General features: G+C 41.8%; 1 protein-coding gene across 1 annotated transcript; it reads left to right on the top strand.

Moving 5' to 3' along the window:
* Positions 1–18,713: 18,713 nt before the first annotated feature.
* On the top strand, positions 18,714–19,961 carry HTR1B (5-hydroxytryptamine receptor 1B). Its single transcript, XM_061207427.1, has one exon. The coding sequence runs from the start codon at positions 18,762–18,764 to the stop codon at positions 19,959–19,961; it is 1,200 nt and encodes a 399-aa protein (XP_061063410.1). The 5' UTR covers positions 18,714–18,761.
* The last annotated feature ends 2,733 nt before the right edge of the window (positions 19,962–22,694 follow it).

Below are 22,694 nucleotides of genomic sequence, written 5' to 3'. Positions count from 1 at the left end.
TGGCAGATATTTGAAGGAAGGGGTGTCCAAGCAGAGATCTTAGAAAGGGCAAAGCCTTAAGGCAGACGTGTCCCAAGAACAAGTAGGGTGATATGGCTGCAGTGCTGTAGGCAAGAGAGAGAGAAGTAGGGGATGAGGCAGAGAGGGCATGAGAGATCTTGCCAGTCTTGTAGACCATTTCCCAAACGTAGTTGGACTGTGAGTGAGGACACTGGAGTGTTCTGAGCAGAGGAGCGAGGTGATCTTTCCTATCTAAGAGAAAAACAGGCTACTCTGTTGGGATAAACTGTAGGGTTAGCAAAGATAGAAAAAGGTACAAGGCTAAGAGGTCGTTGTAATCATCTACTTGAGAGAAGGTAGCGGCATGGCCCAGCGTGGTGGCAACAGAGGTGGAAAGTGATAAATTCTGCATGTATTTCCAAGGTAGCATCAACAGGATACACTGATATATTGGATGAGGGGTATGAGAGAAAGAAAGGAGTCAGTGATGGATCCAAGGTTCCTGGGCTTAAGCGTTTAAAAGGATGAATTGCTATCAACTGAGTTGGGGGAGGCTAACGTTTGGGGGCATCATGGGCTCGGTTTTGGACAAGCTGAGATTGAGATGCTCATTAGACATTTAGGAGAAAACATTAAGTGAGGGTTGGATATAGGGATCTGGAAGTCACAGTTGAGGTCTGTGCTGCAGGTATGAAAAATTGGGAGTCCTCAGTGTATGGATGGTGTTTACATATAGGAGACTAGCTGAAATCACCAAGAGAGTGAGTGTAGACAGGAAAGAGAGAATGCTCTGGAACCAAGTGAGCTGAGTGTCTCAAGGAGGGAGGGATCATCAGTATGAAGTGTTGATAGGACAAGTGAGATGATCATTGAGAATCGAATAAAGGATTTTGGCAACTAGGAGGCACTGGTGACTTGACAAGAGTGGTTTGGGTGGAGTGGTAGAGGTGAAAGACTTTGTCAAATGTGTTACCCCTACCCCTACCCCTCAGAGAAAAAGAGAGAGAACCAAAGTGCTAGAATCAACAAGTAGCTATAAATAATTTTCTAGAAACTTGATATCAGGGAAAGCTGAGACATAAAGCAGTAGCTAGAGGGATCTGTGGTCAAAAGAGGTTCTTTTGTTTGCTTTTAAATGAGAGAAATTAAAGAATATTAGTATGCTGCTGAGAATAATTTAGAAGTGGGGGGAAATGGGCTTCCCTGGTGGCGCAGTGGTTAAGAATCCACCTGCCAATGCAGGGGACAAAGGTTCAAGCCCTGGTCTGGGAAGATCCCACAAGCCGCGGAGCAACTAAGCCCATGCGCCACAACTACTGAGCCTGCACTCTAGAGCCCGTGAGCCACAACTACTGAGCCCATGTGCTACAACTACTGAAGCCTGCGCGCCTAGAGCCTGTGCTCCGCAACAAGAGAAGCTACTGCAATGAGAAGCCTGCGCACCGCAACTAGAGAAAGCCCGCATGCAGCAATGAAGACCCAATGCAGCCAAAAATAAATAAATAAAATAAATAAATTTATATATAAAAAAAAGAAGTGGGGGGAAAATTTAAGATTTAGTTCTAAGAGTTCGCTCTGTTAATATATGTGAATCACTTAGCACAACACATAAAATACTCCATAGATACTAGGTATTAGTATTATTCTCTATTATTATCTTCCCTAAACTGTTATAGCATAGTTGTTTATGGTGTTGTGTTGAAACTATCTTTATGGATTCCTTTGCTTCTTATTTATTATAGACAATTTATTTTTTATTCAATGTTCTTAAAATTGCTTATTAAAAATGCTTTATCTATTGCTTAACTTACTTTGCATGTTTTCATTTGGATCCATCCCTTCCACAAAATATAATAATCCCTAGTCCCCACCCCAGTCATTTCATGGTATATACTATAGCTATACATCTGCAGGTGAATTATTTAAGATTGTTAAATCTCATCATTTTGATTAGCTGATGGTCACCTTGAAACTTTGTCAGCTGCAAGCCTTGGACCCACAGATTCTGATTGAAATGCTCTATATGAGTCAGGGTGATACGGGGAGCCAAGGAAATATAGATCATTGGAACACTGTGCTAACACTATTTGTTATAGGGTAGAACTTTCTAGATTGGGGCTTGTATAAAGCAGATTCATTTTGTACTACCAGAAAGGTGTGTTAATTATTATAGTATCCAATGTACTTTCTTATTAGGAAGCTTCATCTGAAAGAATTTCACAGTATGTACCTTAGAAAATGGAATGTATTATGAATCTAATTCTGTTTGTCAGATCTAAGAATGCAGCACAGTTGGGTATTCTCAAAGTAATAAAAACCAGTGAATAACTAGTATTTCCAGATTCTTCCCTGATTTAGTTATTCATTGTTGCATTACAAATTTCCTCAAAACTTAGCAGCGTAAAAGAATAACAAGTATTGATTCTCCCACACAGTTTCTGTGGGTCAGAATCCAGGAGTGGCTTTGCTCGGTGGTTCTGGTTTTGATCCCTCATGAAGTTGCAGTGGTCTGAAGGCTTGACTGGGCCTGGAGGGCTTTGTTTCCAAGCTGGCTCACTCATATTCCTGTCAAGTGAGTGCTAGCTATTGGCCAGAGGCCTCAGTTCCTTGCCATGAGAATTTCTCTATAGGGTTGCATGCACATCCGCACCACATGGCATGTGACAGGCTATAGAGTAAGTAAGCTAAGAGAACGAGCAATGACACAGCCTCAGAAGTCACACTCTGCCATTTCTGTCTGCTAAACAGATCAGCCTGCTCAGTTAGGGAGGGGAGCATTAAATACCAGGGCACAAAAATCTTGGAGGCCGGTCTTGGAGGCTGGCTACCAAGTTGCTCCTCAGAGGGCTGTAAGGACCATGGCGATTCAAATCAGTTGAAGTTTAGTCATGGTTGACGTTTCTATGCTCATGAATATTTTATCTGCCTCTATTTTTATTATTACAATTAATGCCCAGAAATTGACATAGCCTTACAATCATCAGTTTTTTTGAGTATGCAGACAGTATGCATATAGATGTTGGAAGTATCAAGCAAGGGTGGATGTATTATGATTATATGTCTTCCTTTTAAAGGAGAAATAACAAATAATGTAAGAGAGAGCACTGCACGTGGGTTTAAGTCTTTGCAGACTGTTGTGTTGATTTAGGGCAAGCAGTCCTAATGTCTAAAACAGGAATGATGATAATGATAATAATAAAAATACCAATGCCATAGTATTATCATGAGAATTAAATGTATGTGTTGGGCTGGCCCAAAAGTTCATTCCAGTTTGCCGTAAGATGTTACGGAAAAACCTGAATGAACTTTTTGGCCAACCCAATATATGTAAGAAAGCACTATAAAACCATAAGGCGTGGTGAATATTGCCAAAGCAGAGTCCTTTTAGATAAGTGGTGCTTTATAGCACATCTCCTTAGCCCAAGTCTGGTTTTAGCTGCATGGACAACAATGGCAGCTCTTAACTATTACTACTACTACTACTGCTACTACAAATAATACGTTTTAAAAAAAGAAGGAAAAAAAAAAAGAAATGCATCAGATGAAGCAGAGGGTAGGAGTGGAACAATGGGAGGAGTCTACCGAGGACACAGGCGATCGTGGGCTGCAGGATCTGCAGAGACTACAGAAACAGTGGTAAGTCAGACAAAAAGTCAAAGTGTTTTTCAAGACTACTACGCACCAGCAACTCTCAGTAACGTCGATGGTAAAATGCTCTTCCCTACAGAGCAGGTTGATCCTACCACCCCCTTCTCCTTCCTGTGCTTCCGATTGCTGATGCTACTTTTCAAATCCAATCGCAATCTGTAAGCTGGATGTGTCGTGTTGGGAGTTTGAGCATTTAAATGTGGGTGGGTGTGGGGTAGGCAGCTGTGTCAGGTCTCAGTTTCAACAAACAGTACGTAAGAGACATAAGGGACTTTGAGAAATAAATGATCACTCTTTACATCAAGCACGCTAGAGGTTCTTTGTGTACTCCCAAACAGAGCAGCTTTGAGAGTGAGAGAAGCAAATTCTTGGGGGCTACTAAGATCCTAAATATTCCTTTAAAGTTTTCAGGTATTTCAGAATCCTTGTGGTAAATAATGTGCAAGTCAATGCATTTATATCCAAGAGTGTAATTGACTTGCCCAGAAAGCAGAGCTGTAGTTGATACGAGGGAATCTCAGAACAATTATCTGAGATATGGAGTTTCACTGGGCATTATCAATTTCTCATCTGAATAAAATTAGCTGTAGCATTATATACATTCTATTGTCTTCTCTATTTTAGCCTAATTCATTGTGGTTTTGAGAGGAATCAATAGCTTTACTCACCTCTTTCACATAGCATTCTTTCCTGGATATTTAGTAGTTTGAAAATGGACATTGATTCACAGTCTTTTCAATATTCACTCTTTGATACAAATGAAAGCATTGAAGTGTTTGGCAATTTGTTCTCAAATGTAATTAATCATTGACCTCAGCATAAGTCTCCCAGGAAAGTATGGTAGTACTAATTAGTGTTTTTCTCCTCTGTGCCAAGGAAAAAAGAAAGAACATATATGAACTGATTATATAAAATGTGTTTTCACAACTCTTCCTGTCAAAGAAGGCATGACTAAGTCTGGTTGATTTTTCCCCCACTCTAGTCTATGTTGAAAATGTCATCGCCAATAAATTTAGGTGTATTTATTATAGGTGTATATTATGTATTTCAAGCTCACAAAGCAGTTAATGTGCTGGATCTTTTTCCAAACATTAGTGATTTTTTTATTTTTGCTTTGTTACATACATATATATACACACACACACATACATATATATATTTTTGTATGGCCTAGGTCTAATCTTATAATAGTTTATTTGCTGTTGTTGAAGTCCTTTATTTTCTTTAAGATAATTTTTTTTGTATTACTAGACCAAATATGTAATTGACTTATTAAATTTGTGGTTATATATGCCATCTAAGAGAATCAGCCTCATTACCAGTCGAGATAACCTTTTGCTTAATATTTGAAAATAAAGAGACTATAAAATTCATTTTAATAGAAGAATAATTTCTTCACAATAGTAATTTTCGTAGTTGTGTGTGTTGGGTTTGGATGGGATGGGTGAGAAGGATAAGGCCTAAAGAGGTCCACAGAGTGAGAAGAGTTATTCTTATAGGTTATTGGAAAACAATTTAGAGGTATAAACTTTGGGCGTATATCAGAATACATGCTAGGATGACAACTTATAACATTAAAATTAAAGTGTAATTGGAATCTGTCCTTGGGATGCAGAGAGAACTATGAACAAACATTTCACCTGAGAATCTGAGATGTGAATGTTTTTGAGATTATCAAGTCCTTTCAAACTTGTTGAATGTTTGCTGTAGGGTCACATTTGAAGGCCATACCCCATACTGTGTAAACAGTTCTCCACTCTAGGCCACACTTTCTAGTGACAGGCTTAGGCATAAACTCATAGACGCAGGTTAGAATGGCATTCTTTTAGGTCTGTTTAAAGGGAAAGACATTTCTGTGTTTCTCCTTTCCTCTCACACTATGCTAACAGCGTTATTTCAGTTCTGGTCACTGAATGCGTGGGTTTTTTCCTACACCAAGCATTTCTGACACCAGCTCAGTGTCCCACAAGTTTATCTCAGTTCGGACACTATCCACCTGGAGAGAGCGTGGGATCCCCCAGGGGAAGGGGTCAGTGCTACAAGACTACCTCCCTCCACTCAGATGCCAATCACAGGTTCGGGTTGTTACCTGTGCTTCTGACTGAAAAGCTCTGGAGGTTCCCATGACTCCCTCCTTGGATTTAATTTGCTAGAGCAGCTCATAAAGCTCAGAAAAACATTTTACTTACTAGATAACTTGTAAAATTATCATTAAAATTTACTTACTTTATCAAGGAAATGTAATGTGCCTGAATCATCCCGAAACCATCCCCAACTCTCTGGTCCATGGAAAAATTGTCTCCCACGAAACCGGTCCCTGGGGCCAAAAAGGTTGGGGACCGCTGCTCTAAAGCCTCCAGAAGGAATACAGTCCTGCCCACACCTGGATTTTAGTCCATGAGATCCATTTTGGACTTCTGACCTCCAACATCATAAAAGTATAAATTTGTAATGTTCAAAGCCACTAAGTGGCAGGAATTTAGCAGAGCAGTAACAGGAAACTAACATGAGTGCCCATTTTATAGGAAATACTCAACGTGAGCAAAACTCTTTCTTCTTACTAATCAGTTTAATTTCTGATTCAAAGCGCCTAAGATAATCTAGTTATTTTTGTAATGATAGATGAGAAATATTAAATTTTAAAACACCTTCATAAAGATCTCCATACTAGCAATTATAAACTTTATGCCCCTGGCTCCATTTTGGAACAGCTATTATTGTTTCATGATACAAATATTTACTGAATTTCCTACTGCGATCCCAGCATCCTACTTGGTTCTGAATCCACGTGGACAATCATGACCCCTATCCTTACACAGCCATAAAGCATTAGAATTTCTGCTCTATTTTGTTAGTAAATATTAACATTTGACTATTAATGAAGTTTTGCTGATGTTTAAACTACTTTATAAAAACAATAAATTGTCAAGAACCTATTAAGTGCTCCCTGGAGGAAAAGGCTTTATATAAAAATGATCTGAGACTGAACAGATATAAAATATTTTTATTGAGATATGACATTCAAATACAGATAACATGTTGTTATGATTTTGAATACAGTATTTAGAAAATTAGAAATTCATGATAAACTGACATCTTATTCCTGAGACATTCACCTTTAATGTGAGATGTAAAACATTTTTCTCAAATTTGTAGTCACTATGAACATGAAATTATGGTGAAATTTTGTAGTGTTTAAATCAGTCCATTCTTTCTGGAAGCATATTCTAGGCTGCAGATTTTCTAGGTTGTAATATATCGATGATAAGTTACAATTACTAAATATAATTTTTAAAGGTATCACAAAGCAATAGATGCACATATGTTTACAAATCAGGTACTTGCACATAATCTATACATAAGCTCTCTTTACTTAAAAAGGGTTTTAGTTATGTTTCACATGCAGATTTTACCTTGGGTAAGTTTTATTTTTAAGAGATAGCGTGAAATTTCAATACCTGTTAAAATTGAACTAATTTGTTTCACTTGTGCATAATATGCATATTACATAATATTAAATAACTTCTAAGGGTTAGGATGGTGTAGCAATATAATTTCTACATTGCTATAAGGTGCTTAATGAATATCTTCTAAAAATAAAATTAGTTTTATTTTCGGAAATAATAGCAATTCATACTTAATTTCAAATGCAAATAACAATTCAAAAGAGAATAAGGAAGTGAAAATCATTTGTAATCCTTCTACCCAAAGAATATCAATGGTTAACATTTTGGTACATAACATTCCAAACTTTTCAGTTAAATATAGCTTTGATTTTTTTTAAGTATATAATTTCTTGCATATCTAAGACAGTCTTCATGTTCCTTTTGTTTTTTTTATTATTGGAATATAATTGCTTTACAATGTTGTGTTAGTTTCTGCTGTACAACAAAGTGAATCAGCTATATGTATACATATATCCCCTTCCCTCTTGTACCTCCCTCTGCCCCTCCCATCCCACCCATCTAGGTCATCACAGAGCACTGAGCTGAACTCCCTGTGCTATACCGCAGTTCCCACTAGCTATCTATTTTGCACATGGTAGTGTATTTATGTCAAGCCTAATCTTCCAATTCATCCCACCCTCCCCTCCCCCTCTGTGTCCACACATCCATTCTCTATGTCTGCATCTCTATTCCTGCCCTGCAAATAGGTCCATCTGTACCATTTTTCTAGATCCCACATATATGTGTTAATATACGATATTTGTTTTTCTCTTTCTGACTGACTTCACTCTGTGTGAGACTCTAGGTCCATCCACATCTCTACAAATGACCCAATTTCGTTCCTTTTTATGGCTGAGTAATATTTCATTGTATATATGTACCACATCTTCTTTATCCATTCATCTGTCAATATAGCAATATTGAAAAGCAATTTGGCTGGATATAGAAATCTGTTTTTGCAAAATTTATTCTCTCAGAACTCTGCAGACATTTCATCATCACTGGAAGGTGATGAAGTACTGATGAAAGAAACATCCCCTACTGATCCCCTTGTTGAAGGTAATCTGTTTTATTTTTCTCTGCATCAGTTCTTTCAGGATTTAAAAAAATAGTATATCCTGGAAATAAAACAAACAAACAAACATGATGAGCTATATTTATATGTATGTCTTTTCTCATTATTTGGCCTACAATTTCTAAGCGCTTTCAATAAGTAGACTTTTCAATGAGTAAACATTTTCTTCAGTGCAGTAAAGTTTTCTTCATTTGTATCATTGATTATTGCATGTCTTCTGGTTTCTCTCTCCAGAATCCCCATAGATCTCTCTCATCTTTCTTTCCTTTTCATCTCTTGCTTCTCTTTCTCTATATTCTAAGATATTCTTAATTCTATTAAGAATTAATTATTAATTATATTAATATAATCTTTCTGTTACTGAGTAAGTATTCTGTGGCATTACTGCTTTTTCTTAATTAATTCTAGAATGGACTTGTGTATTGATATTTTAAGGCTTTCTTGCATTCTTGTCTCATTTAAAAGTCTCTTGGAACTCTGGCTTCACATTAAACAATCACTTCCATTGATCTCCCTTAGTTTCACACTCTTACACATCTTTTTGGATGTATCTAGCAATTCTCAAATTTCCTTTTTCTTTTAAAAAATCCTTCTCTGTGCTATTTTGTTAGTTTTTAGATGGACAGTATTTTTTTCTCATCATAGTTTTAAAAATTGTATTCAATTTGGATTTTCCCCAGTTTACCCGTGAAAATTCAGATTACCAAAGTTAGACTCACAAAGTTAATTCACAAATTATACCTAACTTCTCTTGATTTGTAATATTCATTCTAGCTCTTGGCAGATAAACAATGAAATTTTAAATTTTTGTCAAACTTCTGAGTTGGACATAATATCACTTATAGGTTTTAAATATTTATAATTAGAATATGTGCTATTAATACTTGAGAAATATTTTGATTTTCTCACACAAAACAGACTATGTAAATAGCAATTATAATGAATATACAGGAAAGGCTGATAATCATCAGACCAGTATAGTCATGCAAGCTGTTAAACATATTGAATTTACTGTATTTTATCAAGTCTAAGAAGAACATTTTTTTCTGTATTTGAGCATCTCTGAAATAGGTTGTATTGTATAATTACTGGGGAGAGTCGTGATGTGGTTGTCACTCACTACTTGTTTTTACACATCTTGAAAAAAAGCTAGCAGAATATTGCCTTGGAGAAAAATAGCAGAGATAACAGTGCGGTACTCTCATGAAAATGTTGTATTACTCATGCTCTGGGTGACACAGATGATGAAGTGTGAGAAAATATGAAAATTGATGGCATGTTGGAAGTGATTCAGAAGACTGACATTCTTAATATAAATTCATGAGTATGCCTCAACCAATTAATTTCATTTTTTTATGTATGCAAAAAAGTGACATATAAGTTAAAAATCTAAATTTCCACATGTCTAGAGATCTCTTTCAATGGGGTAACATAAAATTCTAAATAATAAGGAAGCTCTGTGAATTTAATTGGTGGCATTTTTTTTTTTTTTTTTTTTTTTTTAGTGATACATAAAATAATGGATCTTTTTACCATTGATAACTTCTTAGATTGGATGAAATGTAGTATACTTCCACATTGGTTGGTAGTTCTCATCTAAGCCCACTTAGCGAGGTCTTCTTTCCTACCACAGCTACTCAGACCTCTCAGCTCAGATCTTTCCACAGAGCAGCAGTGGTCCCCCAAAACCCTGCTCTAGCATGATTGCCTTTTCTGACTAGTTGAAGCCATTTGCTCCTGTGTATGAACCTGAGACTTTTGACAAGGAACATTGAAATGTCTAACATCCGTGATGTTTGAAAAGTAACTACTAGTTGGGGATACAAAATCAGAGCTTTCCAAAAAGCGTGCTGTGAAAGGGTTTTAGCTGTATGAAGGAGTGAGTCTTCAGCCTTCAGGTGGCTGTGTGGCAGCAGAGACCTTGAAACTTACTAAGCACTGAAACTAGGTACAAAAATAATAACACATTGTTCTCCCCCAAATATTTCAAATGAAATGAAAATTCATTTAGGTATTCTGTTTTAAACTCAATAGCTTAAACTTAACATAAGCTCAATGAAACATCCCTTCAAAAAGAAGTTTGCATAAGGGATTTGAGGTACTAAGGAATTCTTAATCTGTAAGTCGTTATTCAGTGAAACAAAAAATTTAATACACACATTTGCACACAGAGGAAAATACTACACCAACAATAACAAAAACACCCTGCAAAAACATCCAGGAAAAAAATGTCCTTCCATTGGGACACAAAGAGACCGAGACGTGATGAAACTATAGTCTAATAAGAATAGGAAATTGAGTGTAGAACACAAATTTGATAAGAAAGTAAAATTTTCCAGTAAGAGAAATCAACACTTTAATCTAGAATTTCCCATTCAAAATTGAGAAAAAGAACATTTCAGAGGGACTGATCCAATCAAATAATCTTTACTATGTAGGAAGTACTGATAAAAAAAATTGTTTAGCTGTTTCCATAACCCTGGTGTCAGAAATCAGCCTTTATAAATCCACAGAAGGAATCTGGAAAAGTTGTATGAAAAGCTGATAAAACCCAGCTTTATCCTCAGACTTGATGAGGAGAGCAGTTAATTTGGGCATTGGCAAATCCATGAAGCAAATCATGGCTGTAAGGTACCTGGCATTAAAGAAAATATGACTTAGCTTTTCTTATGACTATTGTGTTTTCCCTAAGCACATGGAGTAATTGCATAAAAAAGGAATATGTGTCCAAGTTCAGTTTTTGGCAGCCAAATTGATTTTAAATTCATGTAAATTGAGATATGAAGAATAATAACAAAAAATATAAAGAAACCATTGCCTGCTGGATGGCATGGCCATAGAGCAGCTGCCTCTTATCACAGAAGAGATACCAGGAGCACAATCACGTTAGTATCTCTGTCAACAGCAAATGCCTCAAGGAAATAAAACAGGCAGCAATCATCAGCTCCTCAAGGAAATACATTTCCTTCTCTGGGAGTTTAGTTTGTCTAATTCTTCTTGCTTCCACAGTATTTCAGCCTTTCTAGTTGTTACTTTCAGAATGTTGACCTGTCACGGTCTACATTTTATTCAGAAGCAGAACCCATTTCTCAGAATTTCCGAACTTGGAGCAGATTCAAATTAGTTTCTACAAGATGATTGAAGCTTTCAAATGGAATCCTCAAAAGGTATTCATGATTGTGTTTTCAACAATGTGGAGAAAGCCTGTCTACAGTGAAATAGATGAAAAAAGTCAACACGCAGACAAGAACCAACAGAAAAAGGAGAGTCGTGATGGTGTCTGGAGTGAGGATCATTCCTAAGGTTTGGCTGCATTCCTTCCTGATCCAAGGTGGCTGGTGGCTCAATTCCTCTCTTGATTTTGAGGGGTCCAGCTCTCCTTGAAACAAATTCTCTTTTGTTTTTAGGTATGATTAAATTGGTTTTCCATCACTTGTAATAAGTGTCTGAGTTAATACTATACTTCATACTATTAAATGTGTTAAGGACTTCCCTGGTGGTCCAGTGGATAAGACTTTGCCTTCCAATGCAGGGGGAGTGGGTTTTGATCCGCTGGTTGGGGAGCTAAGATCCCACATGCCTTGGGGACAAAAAACCAAACATAAACCAGAAGCAATATTGTAACAAATTCAATAAAGACTTTAAAAAAACAAATGTGTTAACACAAATAATAATATTATTGTCATTATTTTAGGTTTTTATTTTTTAAAGTTTACCCTGGATTCCCCCAACTATTTTGCAATAATGATAACAACTGTGACATTGTAATGCATTCAATATGTTTACCTGACATAATTTCTCATCCGTTTCTAACGTGATGCTTCTAATCTTCAGGGGCCTTGGAAATCACATAGCCAAACGTGTTAGAAGTGTATGTAAAGCAAGAAGACGTAAGATCTGATGTAGAAAACAAACGTATGGTTACCGGGGGGGGGGGAAGGCAGGGAGGGATAATTTGGGAGATTGGGATTGACATATACACACACTACTATATATAAAATAGATAACTAATGAGGACCTACTGTAGAGCACAGGGAACTCTACTCAATACTCTGTAATAACCTATATGGGAAGAGAATCTGGAAAAGAATGGATATATGTATAACTGATTCATTTTGCTGTACACATTGTACATTACTAACACAACATTGTAAATCAACTATATTCCAATAAAAATTTTTAAAATAAAAAAAATTTTAAAAAAAGAAATAAGATCTGAGTGGGGCTGGGAGGAGCTCTTTCATGCATAAAGGGCAAAAATTTTAGTACATAGGAATCTAGATTCATTTTGTTTATATTCCTGGTTTTGGCAAGTTCTTAGTAGATGAACTTGCCAAACTGCTGATATCTGGTTGATAAGATGTCCTTTAAAGAACTTTTATCTGAATAATTTTCTTTCAAGGAAAAGCCCTCTTTTTTTTTTTTTTTTTTTTTTGGTTAAGTCACTGACTGACCCACCGGTGGGAAAAAAGTCAATTACATTCAACAGACTTAGCAATTCAATTTTTTTAGGTTTTTTTTTTTTAACTGATATTTACATTAACATGGTTAAAAATGGAGAACAGGGAATGTCACTGTATTTAACGTATTTCTTCCAAACAAGTTTTAAAAGCTTTAATTTATTGTTTTGTTTTTTATTTAATGCATATGTGTGTCAGGCTTAGGGGGAAGTGATTAAGGATGAGAAGACAGGGAGGGATAATGAAGAGGAGAAAAAAAAAAAGGTAGATGAGATAGAAAAGAAAAAAAAGTGAACCCTGAAAGTAACTGAATGGGACTAGGAAAGGAAGTCAAACTGTTTGGGCTGTGGACTTCAGAATATGTGGTATGTGGTATGTGATCACCTAACAGTACTACTTAGGAAGTGATGATTAACTGGCTAAACATAATCATGGTGCACAATTCTCTACCTGATTTTTACCGTTACCACCACCCCCCCCCCCCCGAAAAAATGTATTGGCACCTAACCAAAGACTATTCTGGAGATTTAAATAGCTATCAACATGGATGCCACTTCACAAGTGAGATGAAATAAAGCCACAGGCAGGATGGTTAAAAGGGCTGCCACTGCTGAGTTGCCTGGCTGACTGGGTGTATACTATTGGTAAAGAGGAGGACCTTGAAATTAGAGAGGCTAGTTCTATCATTCTCCAGCTGGCTGGCATTGGCAGACTGACTTAAATTCTCTAAGCTTCAGCTTCCTCATCCAGAAAATGGAGATGATAATGACAACTGCTAGTGCTGTTATAGGAATTAAGTGAGAGAATGTATGTGGAGCATGCAGTATAAGGTTTAGTTAGCACACAGCCCTCAATAAAAGACAATGCGTATTATTCGTTATTTACAGATGAAGAAGCAATAAAATAGTTTGGCTTGGATTTTTGCAAAACTGGAAAGAATCACACAGTGATGCAATTTTTCCTGGTCTGAAAATAAGGCAAAACCCAACTTCTATTGCTTCTTTCCTTAAGCCAGTGGACAGTTTCACTATTAAATTCTTGGATTTCATTTTTTAGGAGAGACTTCATCCTGCACAGAACTGCCTACTGGTGGCAGCAAGCTGTTCTCAAATTTGGTGGATTCACTGGCATTGTTTTCCTATTCAATGATTTCTTATTATTGCCAAAACCTGCTTTGTCCAAAAAAAAAAAAAAAAAAAACAACGCTCTTCTCCCCCATGCAACCTTGCTAATGTTACTATAAGCTTTAGGTTAGAAATTATCTTCTAAGACCTAGGTCTTCAGTCAGGTAATACGTGACTGAGATCTAAGTTGGGAGCTGACTCTTTTACTAGTTGGAACTGGGCTAGCTTTGAACCAGCAGTAACCTACCTGTTGTGGGTATCTGTTGGAAGTAGCAAAGTGGCTGTTACTACAGACACAGGCATTAGAACATGTCTAAGTTATATATATGTGCTCTAATTTTTGCATTCTTCTTTAAATGCAGATATAGCTTATACAATATTTGTATTCATACACAAACACATAGCAGAGTTACTAATTCTCAGGCATTAATTTATGCCAGCCTGGCACTTAGAGAATAAAGCACCCATTTTTATTATTTGGCTTAAAGACCCCTTAAGGAGCACACAACACATAAGTACAATGACACGGATACCAAGTCAAAAGCCCAATGTTGGGTCAATAATATGGAGAGGGATCTGAGCCTCAGAAGGTCTGGTAAACCCCAGAGGTTGTCTGCAATAATTGTATGTATACATCTGTATGTATGTAAATGTTCATTTATCGGAACATCTCCATAGTTTCAAGCAAGACATAAGTAAGAGGTAACTTTCATTACTACCAGTATTCTTCTTAAGGAATAGTTACTGGAAGAAATATAAGAGAAACCTAGAAACGGGCTACCACCATGCATGAGGATGTACAGAGCTCATGGTCGTCTCCTGCTGCCCATTTCCTGGGTGGAAGTTAAAAAAAAAAAAAAAGGCAAGCAAACAAAAAAGAACATGGCCATAGATAGAGGAAGCAGGATTTGCAAGAAGTAGCTTGCCAGATCCTCACACTCTGGGGTTAGGGACTGCTTGTGGATTTTTCAACTGGTGGGGAATGGAGCGTGTGAAGTTGCACTTTGCTTTATCAAAGGAGCAAAGCGACGAGAGCGTGAGTGCTCCAGGTTTTTTTTTTTTTTTTTTTTTTTTTCTGCAAAGCAAAGATAAAATTCACAAGGAAGTTCTTTGCTCCTGTGCCCTGGAGTTAAAGTCTCTTTCTGGGAAACGCAGGAAAGAGTCTAGGGATGCTGCAAGCGCACAGACCAGAGGGCTGGCTGGCTTCCAGCCAAGCCAGAGCTGAGCTGCAGCAAGTTCTACCGGGTGTCTGTTGGGGCTGCGTGGAGGTGGAGGGGGCTTGTCTTCAGTGCGTCGGGTCTCGTTAGCGCTGCGCTGCAACCCCGGAGGACCGCGCCTCGTGTTTCGCGGCGGCAGCAGCAGCGGCAGCGTTTCCTTCTAGCATAGACTCGGTCTCTTGGAGGGGCGACTCTTCTGTGGTCCCTCCGCAGCTCACCACCTTCTCAGGCTGCGTGTCGAATCACAGGCGTCACTGCGGTTGCGGCGTTACCCTCCACCTCCCCAGCTTCTGCTGAAAGGCCACCCCGCTTGCTTGGAGTTGAGGAGGGGAGCACGTTCATTCGCAGTTTCAGTGCCCGGCAGTCAAGCAGAAGCTCAGTTCCCCAGCTCGGTTCCCTCTTGGCTCCTCCAACTGAGTCTGTCGGCTGAATTTCCTGCAGACTTGAAGGGACGTTGCCCAGCGCGGCTGCGGACTGCAGAGCGGCCAAGGGACCCTCCTCCGCAGGGGCGACCCTGGCAGAAGCGACTGTAAAGATTTCCTGGTCTCTGGAGTGTTTCACAAACATGCACTCATGTGCAAATATCTATATTTTATATGTTTTTAAGTGCAAAAAAAAAAAAAAAGTGAGTGAAACAAGGGAGCCAAGTTAATGAAGGACGGGTTCTCCACTAAATTCTGCCAAAATCCCATCCGTGTGATGGCTGGGTGTGTTCACGCAGATTCTTAACCAGAGGAGGAGAAATCAAACTCCTCCCGGTGGCGGCAGATTGCACTCAGGGTCCGGGACCCGAGAAGCAGCGAAGGCGTGGCTGGAGAAAGCCACAGGTCCCCCACTTCGCTAAAGCCAAGCCCGAGGAGGAGCAATTAAATTGCAAAAGGAAAGGCTGCTCGCAGCCTCTCACATTCCTCCTTGCCTTCCTCCTCCCCGCATCCCTTCAGCAGTTCTCTCTAACCTTGCCCCGCTCCCCTAAGGTAGCAGGAAAACAGTTTCCTGCACCCCCCCCTCACCCCGCCGGCCCCCCAGCAACCACACACACTTTTGCTCCGTCCTGACCAACGCCTCCACCTAGTGGTTTAGGCTCGCCTCCTTCGCTTTCCTTTGCTGCGGTTTCTAAGAGAGCTCTGCAGTTTGCAAAATAAGTAACATCAGTCTAGGGGCCTGATGTAGGTGGGTGGGGTGGAAGGATGGGCAGGACCCCTTAAAATGCGGTGCAAATGACGCTTAAATTTACCGGAGCGATGCTGGGCGCTAGGGAAGGCAGGAGAGGCAAGAGAAGGTGGTGCCTTTATACCCAGCTTGGCTGCTGCAGCCCAGACTGCAGCCAGAGGACGTCTTTGGAGAGTTTCCACCTAAAGAAGTACCCTCACTCTCAAGACATGAATGTGTTTTATTTTCTTCATAACACTTAACGCTATATGAAAGTATGCTAATTATTACTTGTTCATGTTATTATTGCATGTCTGCCTCTTCTAGAATGTAAACTGCTTGAAAACTGGGTCTGGGTCTACCCCATTGGCCTTTACAACCCAGATGCCTAGAAGAATTCCCAGCATAGAGCAGGCACTAGATTTTTTGCCCGTCTGGTTGGCTTAGAGACTCGGGAATCAAGGGAACTGGGGTTAGGGTTGTGTCACCTTGGGTAAAAAGCTCTTCTTTCAAAGGATCTCAATGACTCTTCTAAACTGCACGGGCCAGATAATCTCCGGCTCCAAACTGAATAATTCTCTGTAAAATGTGCTTGCACTTATCCTGATAAGTGCAATTATCAGGTCGTTTTTATTGAATGCACTCTAGCTGCCAAACACGGAGCTAGACGCTTGGAACTCGCAGTTGGGATCACTTAGCTCTCACGGCTGAAAATACGGTGTCCTTTCCTGGTACTTTTCTTTAAGTGTTCTCTGACTTGTATTTCTGCTCTACATGTGTTTCTGTTAGGGATGGAGGAGGAACGGCGTACAGAGCACCTGCTCCGGGGTCATGGGTCCTAGGTACTGGTATTGCTTGGAGCCGCGTATGGCTGATACCCCGATGTATTTGTTGAAGCCGAAGGAGACGCACGGATGGTGCTGGTGGTCGTGGTCCCAGAGCCCGTTTGTTTCTTGAATTCTGATGACCTCCTTTCCAGACGGGCTGTGGGAGCGAGCGTGCTCACTGCAAACTGTTTTCCTGAGACACTGAACTGCTGAGCGGCTGGAGTGGGAGGGTGGAGCGGACAGTTTAATTTCACAGTGTGCTTGTGTTTCTGATACTTGAACATTTTTGCAGTTTTTTCTTTTTTTCTCTTCTTTCCTGTTGACTCACAGTTAAAGGGGAGGGATTAAATGGAAAGCACAGATTCCTAAAATCAGAGATGAAAAACTAGTTTGTATTGTACCGAGAGTTTATGAAGTATAAAATGCAGTATTGGCCATTTCCTTCTAAGGCGATATTACTGCTGCCTCCTTCTAACTTGGGTGTGGCCCGCAGGGCTGGATAAAATTCCAGAGTGGAGAGGTCAGAGACTGCGACTGGCTCCACCTAGCGCTGGCCGGGCCTGCTGGGGTCGGGGGTGGGGGTGGGGGGACGGTACTTAGGAGCCTAGTAAGGGACCTAGTAAGGAGCCTAGTAAGGCTGTGCGCGTGCCCGCGGCTGAGGGTGCGAGTCTAACTGGAGGGGCGTGCAGCAAGCTCGGAAGAAGACAGAAGCATGGATAGGACGCCCTCATCCCCATTCCGGCCAGAACCGCGGCTCCCGAGTGTTCGGATTGGGAGAGGGGCCAGGGGATGGGACCTGGAGGAGACGGCGATAGGACCCGGCGGGAGCTTCCTTGGCGGGGAAGGGAACCGGGCGGGAGGATAGGAGGGAGGGAGAGAGAAAAAGGGAAGGTGATGGGGAGCGGGCGTCGGCACTCGCCGCGCGGCAGGAGTTGCACGGCTCCGGCGGACCGGACCTGGACTCTATAAAAGGAGCCCGACCGCTCCGCCACTCACACGCTCCTCCCGGACCGGCGTATGCCGCGTCCCTCCAGCTCCCCCAGACACCTGCCCCTTCCCCGCCCGCCGCGCCAGGTCCCCCAGACCCGTGCGCCCAGCGGCATGGCTCCGAGCGGCGCCCGTGGGAGCGAGGTGGCGGCGGCGGCGCGGCGCGAGCAGCCGCAGCCCCAGCCCCCGAGTCCCACCTCTGGCGGCCCCGTCTCCGCGGGGCAGCTCGCCGGAGTGGCCAGCGCGTGAAAAGAAGGGCGGGCAGAGCTCCGGCGCGCGGCGCGGCGCAGCGCGGCTGCCAGATTTCACCCTGCCCAGCTCTGGCGACCGCGGCCGCCGCAGGAAAACTGCCCCAGCCTGGGGAGGAGGGCGGGAATGCAAGATCAGGACCCCTCGCTGGCCTGCAAGATTTGGTCTCGACAGCTAGGAAACTCGTGCAGGCCGAGTCTGCAGATCCCGGAGCGCCCGGGTTAGGAGACGCTTAGCCCCGAGCAACTGGGGTAAGACCTCCCACCTGGCCGACGGTCCCTCCTCAAACAGAACAGCAGCCTCCTGCTGCAGACGCCCCGGTGGGAGCCGGAGCGCAGCGGGGCTCTGTGGACCAGCCCTTAGCCACCCGGGGCTAAGACGGGGCGTAGAGGGGAGCAGCCAGAGACGCGGCGGCAGCGACGGGCGCACCGAAGTGCAGGGCACGCGCCCGCCGGCCTCGTCCGCCTCGCCCTTGACCTCTAGTTTCACCAGAGAACCTGGGTGGAGGAGTAACTGAGGAACCCACGGAACCGACTAGCCACCAGGGGACAAGACTCTGGTCCCTTCCTCGTCCGCTCCATGCCCGAGAGCTGCGCTTGGAGAGACATGGAGGAAGCGGGCGCTCAGTGCGCCCCGCCGCTGTCCGTGAGCTCCCAGACCGGGCTCTCTCCAGCCAACCTCTCTGCCGCTCCCTCCCACAACTGCAGCGCCGAGGGCTACATTTACCAGGACTCCGTAGCCCTGCCCTGGAAGGTAGTACTGGTCATGCTGCTGGCGCTCTTCACCTTGGCCACCACGCTCTCCAACGCGTTTGTGATCGCCACTGTGTACCGGACGCGGAAGCTGCATACCCCCGCCAACTACCTGATCGCCTCCCTGGCGGTCACCGACCTGCTGGTATCCATCCTGGTGATGCCCATCAGCACCATGTACACGGTCACGGGCCGCTGGACGCTGGGCCAGGCGGTGTGCGACTTCTGGCTGTCATCGGACATCACCTGTTGCACCGCTTCCATCTTGCACCTCTGTGTCATCGCCCTGGACCGCTACTGGGCGATCACGGACGCCGTGGAGTACTCGGCTAAAAGGACTCCCAAGAGGGCGGCGGTCATGATCGCGCTCGTGTGGGTCTTCTCCATCTCCATCTCGCTGCCGCCCTTCTTCTGGCGTCAGGCCAAAGCCGAGGAGGAGGTGTCGGACTGCGTGGTGAACACGGATCACATCCTCTACACTGTCTACTCCACGGTGGGCGCCTTCTACTTCCCCACCCTGCTCCTCATCGCCCTCTATGGCCGCATCTATGTGGAAGCCCGCTCCCGGATTTTGAAACAGACGCCCAACAGAACCGGCAAGCGTCTGACCCGAGCCCAGCTGGTTACTGACTCTCCCGGGTCCACGTCTTCGGTCACCTCCATTAATTCGAGGGCTCCAGACTTACCCAGCGAATCGGGGTCTCCTGTGTACGTGAACCAAGTCAAAGTGCGAGTCTCCGACGCCCTGCTGGAGAAGAAGAAACTCATGGCCGCTAGGGAGCGCAAAGCCACCAAGACCCTGGGGATCATTTTGGGAGCGTTCATTGTGTGTTGGCTGCCCTTCTTCATCATCTCCCTGGTGATGCCTATCTGCAAGGATGCCTGCTGGTTCCACCTGGCCATCTTTGACTTCTTCACGTGGCTGGGCTATCTCAACTCCCTCATCAACCCCATCATCTATACCATGTCCAACGAGGACTTCAAACAGGCGTTCCATAAACTGATACGCCTTAAGTGCACAAGTTGACTTGTCAATTTCAGTGGGGTCGCCTAAGCGGCCTTTGGGGGACCATGCTGTATCTGGTTCCACAGGTAGGTCGACTCTTTGACTGTTACTGGGTCGGAGTGAGGCTCTCTCTTCTGAGCAAGGGCAATGGATCCTGAGAAGCCAGGACAGCCCTGCAAGAGCTCTAAAGGAGAACTGTTCAAACAGCTGAGGAGGGGGCTCACTTTCTCCCCTCAAACCCCAGTTTCAGCACCGACCCTGCCGCAGTCCATCGCAAGGGGGGTTGCAACTTTTAGAAAATCGATGATGGAAAAGGGATCCTTGCCCTGCTTTGGTATCATGGATGGTGCCCTCTAGAACCAGAAGTACTTGTGGTTCTTGTCTGGAGCCTGTCTGAGACATGATCTACATACAGCCTGGTAGTACTTGAACTAGACACTAATACCCTGTGTTTGGGGGAGTACTTTGTGTTACAGCTCCGTTTAAGGACAGTTACGTTGGCGTCCTTCAGTCTTCATTCAGTTTTTGTTCATTTAAACTTGGTTGGAGAAACTTGTGGATTTGGTGCTTCAAACCCTATGTGTGGCTTGAAGAGTTAACAGCAAAATTCTGATGTTAAGATCTCTATTTTTATTATAATTGAAACTATATGGGGTGGGGGTGGGGGTGGATGGGGAACATTAAACTGAAAACCAACACCTATGATTGTTTGTTTTCTGCAGGTCTGTAATTTTTTAATTCCTGTGTAGTGATTGTCAAACCTCATTCCTTAACAACTCAAACAAAATGTTACGTGTGCTAGTGCCAAAGTCTGCAGATTGCTTTTTCCTCCTAATTTCATGTACCTGTCATTTTACACAATTAGATCCCCAGAAATGGGGGATATCATGGGTGACTCAACCCAAGCTGCTGCTATATTTCTTATTAACGCCACTGATGAAACTGATGGGTATAAGATATATAAGTTCCTTTGCAAGAAAAGTATTTTTAATCCCATTTGAGTGAGCTATGAAGGAGACAGATGAGATAGGAATGGTTCTTATACAATTCAGGAATGGGTGGCAATAGGAGGATGTATATTTTGACTTGTAAAAAATCTTAAATGCATGAGACTTTTTTCTGACAGTCATTTGCACTCTCCTTCCCATCTGTAATTCCTTTGCGTGCTAACGTGTAAAGTAACCAAGAGAACTAGCTCCTTTCTCCAAAAATCTTCAAAATAGTAAAACCCCTAAAAACCATGTTAAAGATAAAACCCTGTTTCTTTTCCCTTGCTATTGAAGTTTGAGTAGGAACAAAGATTATTAGAAAATGACATGCAAGGACTTTCAAAAAGTTTAGAGAAGCTAAAATTGAGCCTGTTTTCCTGTAACTCATGGAACCAAACCTCAGACTTACTGGGCAACCAGGGAACTAACAAGCTTTTGAACCTTGGAAATTTGTCATTGACCTGACACTTCAATGAATATACTATCAGTAATACTTTAAATTTATCTCTTTTTTTTTTCAAATTCCAAAAATACTTAGTTGTTATCTCAAATTCACTCTGAGGACTCCCCGACACAGGGCAAGATCACACACTAATAGATGAAATATGCATGATCTAAATAAAATGGAGTAGCCCCTAAGGATTACCTGCATGGAAAATGAATGTATCTGTGGAACATTTATTATGCCAAAGAAGATTCACACTCCGTTCTTTAGAGAGCTTTCTGCAGTTGATACCTTTTGTCTGCAGTAAGAAGTTGTCTTTGTGAAATGGATTCACTCCCTGCTTGAAGCTCCCCAGTCCAGACTGTCAGACAATAGATGTATTGAGCTGAAGTACACTGCTTCCCTGCTGTGCAGCCCTTTACTCTGGCATGATGACTCTTGAAAATATCCTATTCAAAGATTCACACGTAAACTAAGTACAAAAGAAAATTTTGATCAACATTGACACCTGTCACTGGAGTAAGAGAACATTGTAGGCATTAGATAATCCTGTATTTCTGCTGTATCCCCATGTCTCTCTGTTCATTTTTTGTGACATTTCTCCTATGGAGAAATCTAGCTTACTACCGAGAAGACTGTGCACAGAGCATGATATTTATTTTTATGTTATTAATATGTTTGTCTTTTTGTTAAGGCTTTTTCTTGGGCCTGAGAAGCAATTAAGCCAACTTCTAGGAGCCTAAGAGGGCAAAATTAATTGAAACCAATAGCCATTTACAAGTGATTTCTTTATAGGGCACCTGCAATGATTGTGTCCTCATATTAACAAAACATGGTCAATTTAGTCAAACAGGTTGTTTGCCACTTATAGATGACCTACCTAAAATTTTGCTTGACTATTTGGCTGAATTGACTGGATTGGGGGCATACTGTATGAAGTAGAAGCTTGTAAAACCCTTGTAGTTATAAGAGATCCAGACTTCTCATCCACCATTGCACATGATTATGCAAAGTGTATTTTTCTTCCTAGGGGTATGTAGTTAAGACTGTTAAGCGCCTTTTCACTTACTGCTGCCTATAGCATAGTATGGCTTTTTTGCAGAACATTATATGGGAGACGGAAATATTTAACCGGCATAGAAATGAAAATATATTTTCATTGGCTGTGGTAACAAATAACATTTTCCATGCTGTTGAACTGCACAAATTTTCACACAAATATATGAATGTGTATTCATCCCCAAATACCAATATTGTCTTGTGTTTCTAGGAATTTTAGAGTTTCCTTTTTAAGAATGGACACTGTACCTATGAATGAAC

The sequence above is a fragment of the Eubalaena glacialis genome, chromosome 12 (genome assembly GCF_028564815.1).
Source record: "Eubalaena glacialis isolate mEubGla1 chromosome 12, mEubGla1.1.hap2.+ XY, whole genome shotgun sequence".
Taxonomy (NCBI): Eukaryota; Metazoa; Chordata; class Mammalia; order Artiodactyla; family Balaenidae; genus Eubalaena; species Eubalaena glacialis.
This window is presented reverse-complemented; position numbering and strand designations above follow the sequence as displayed.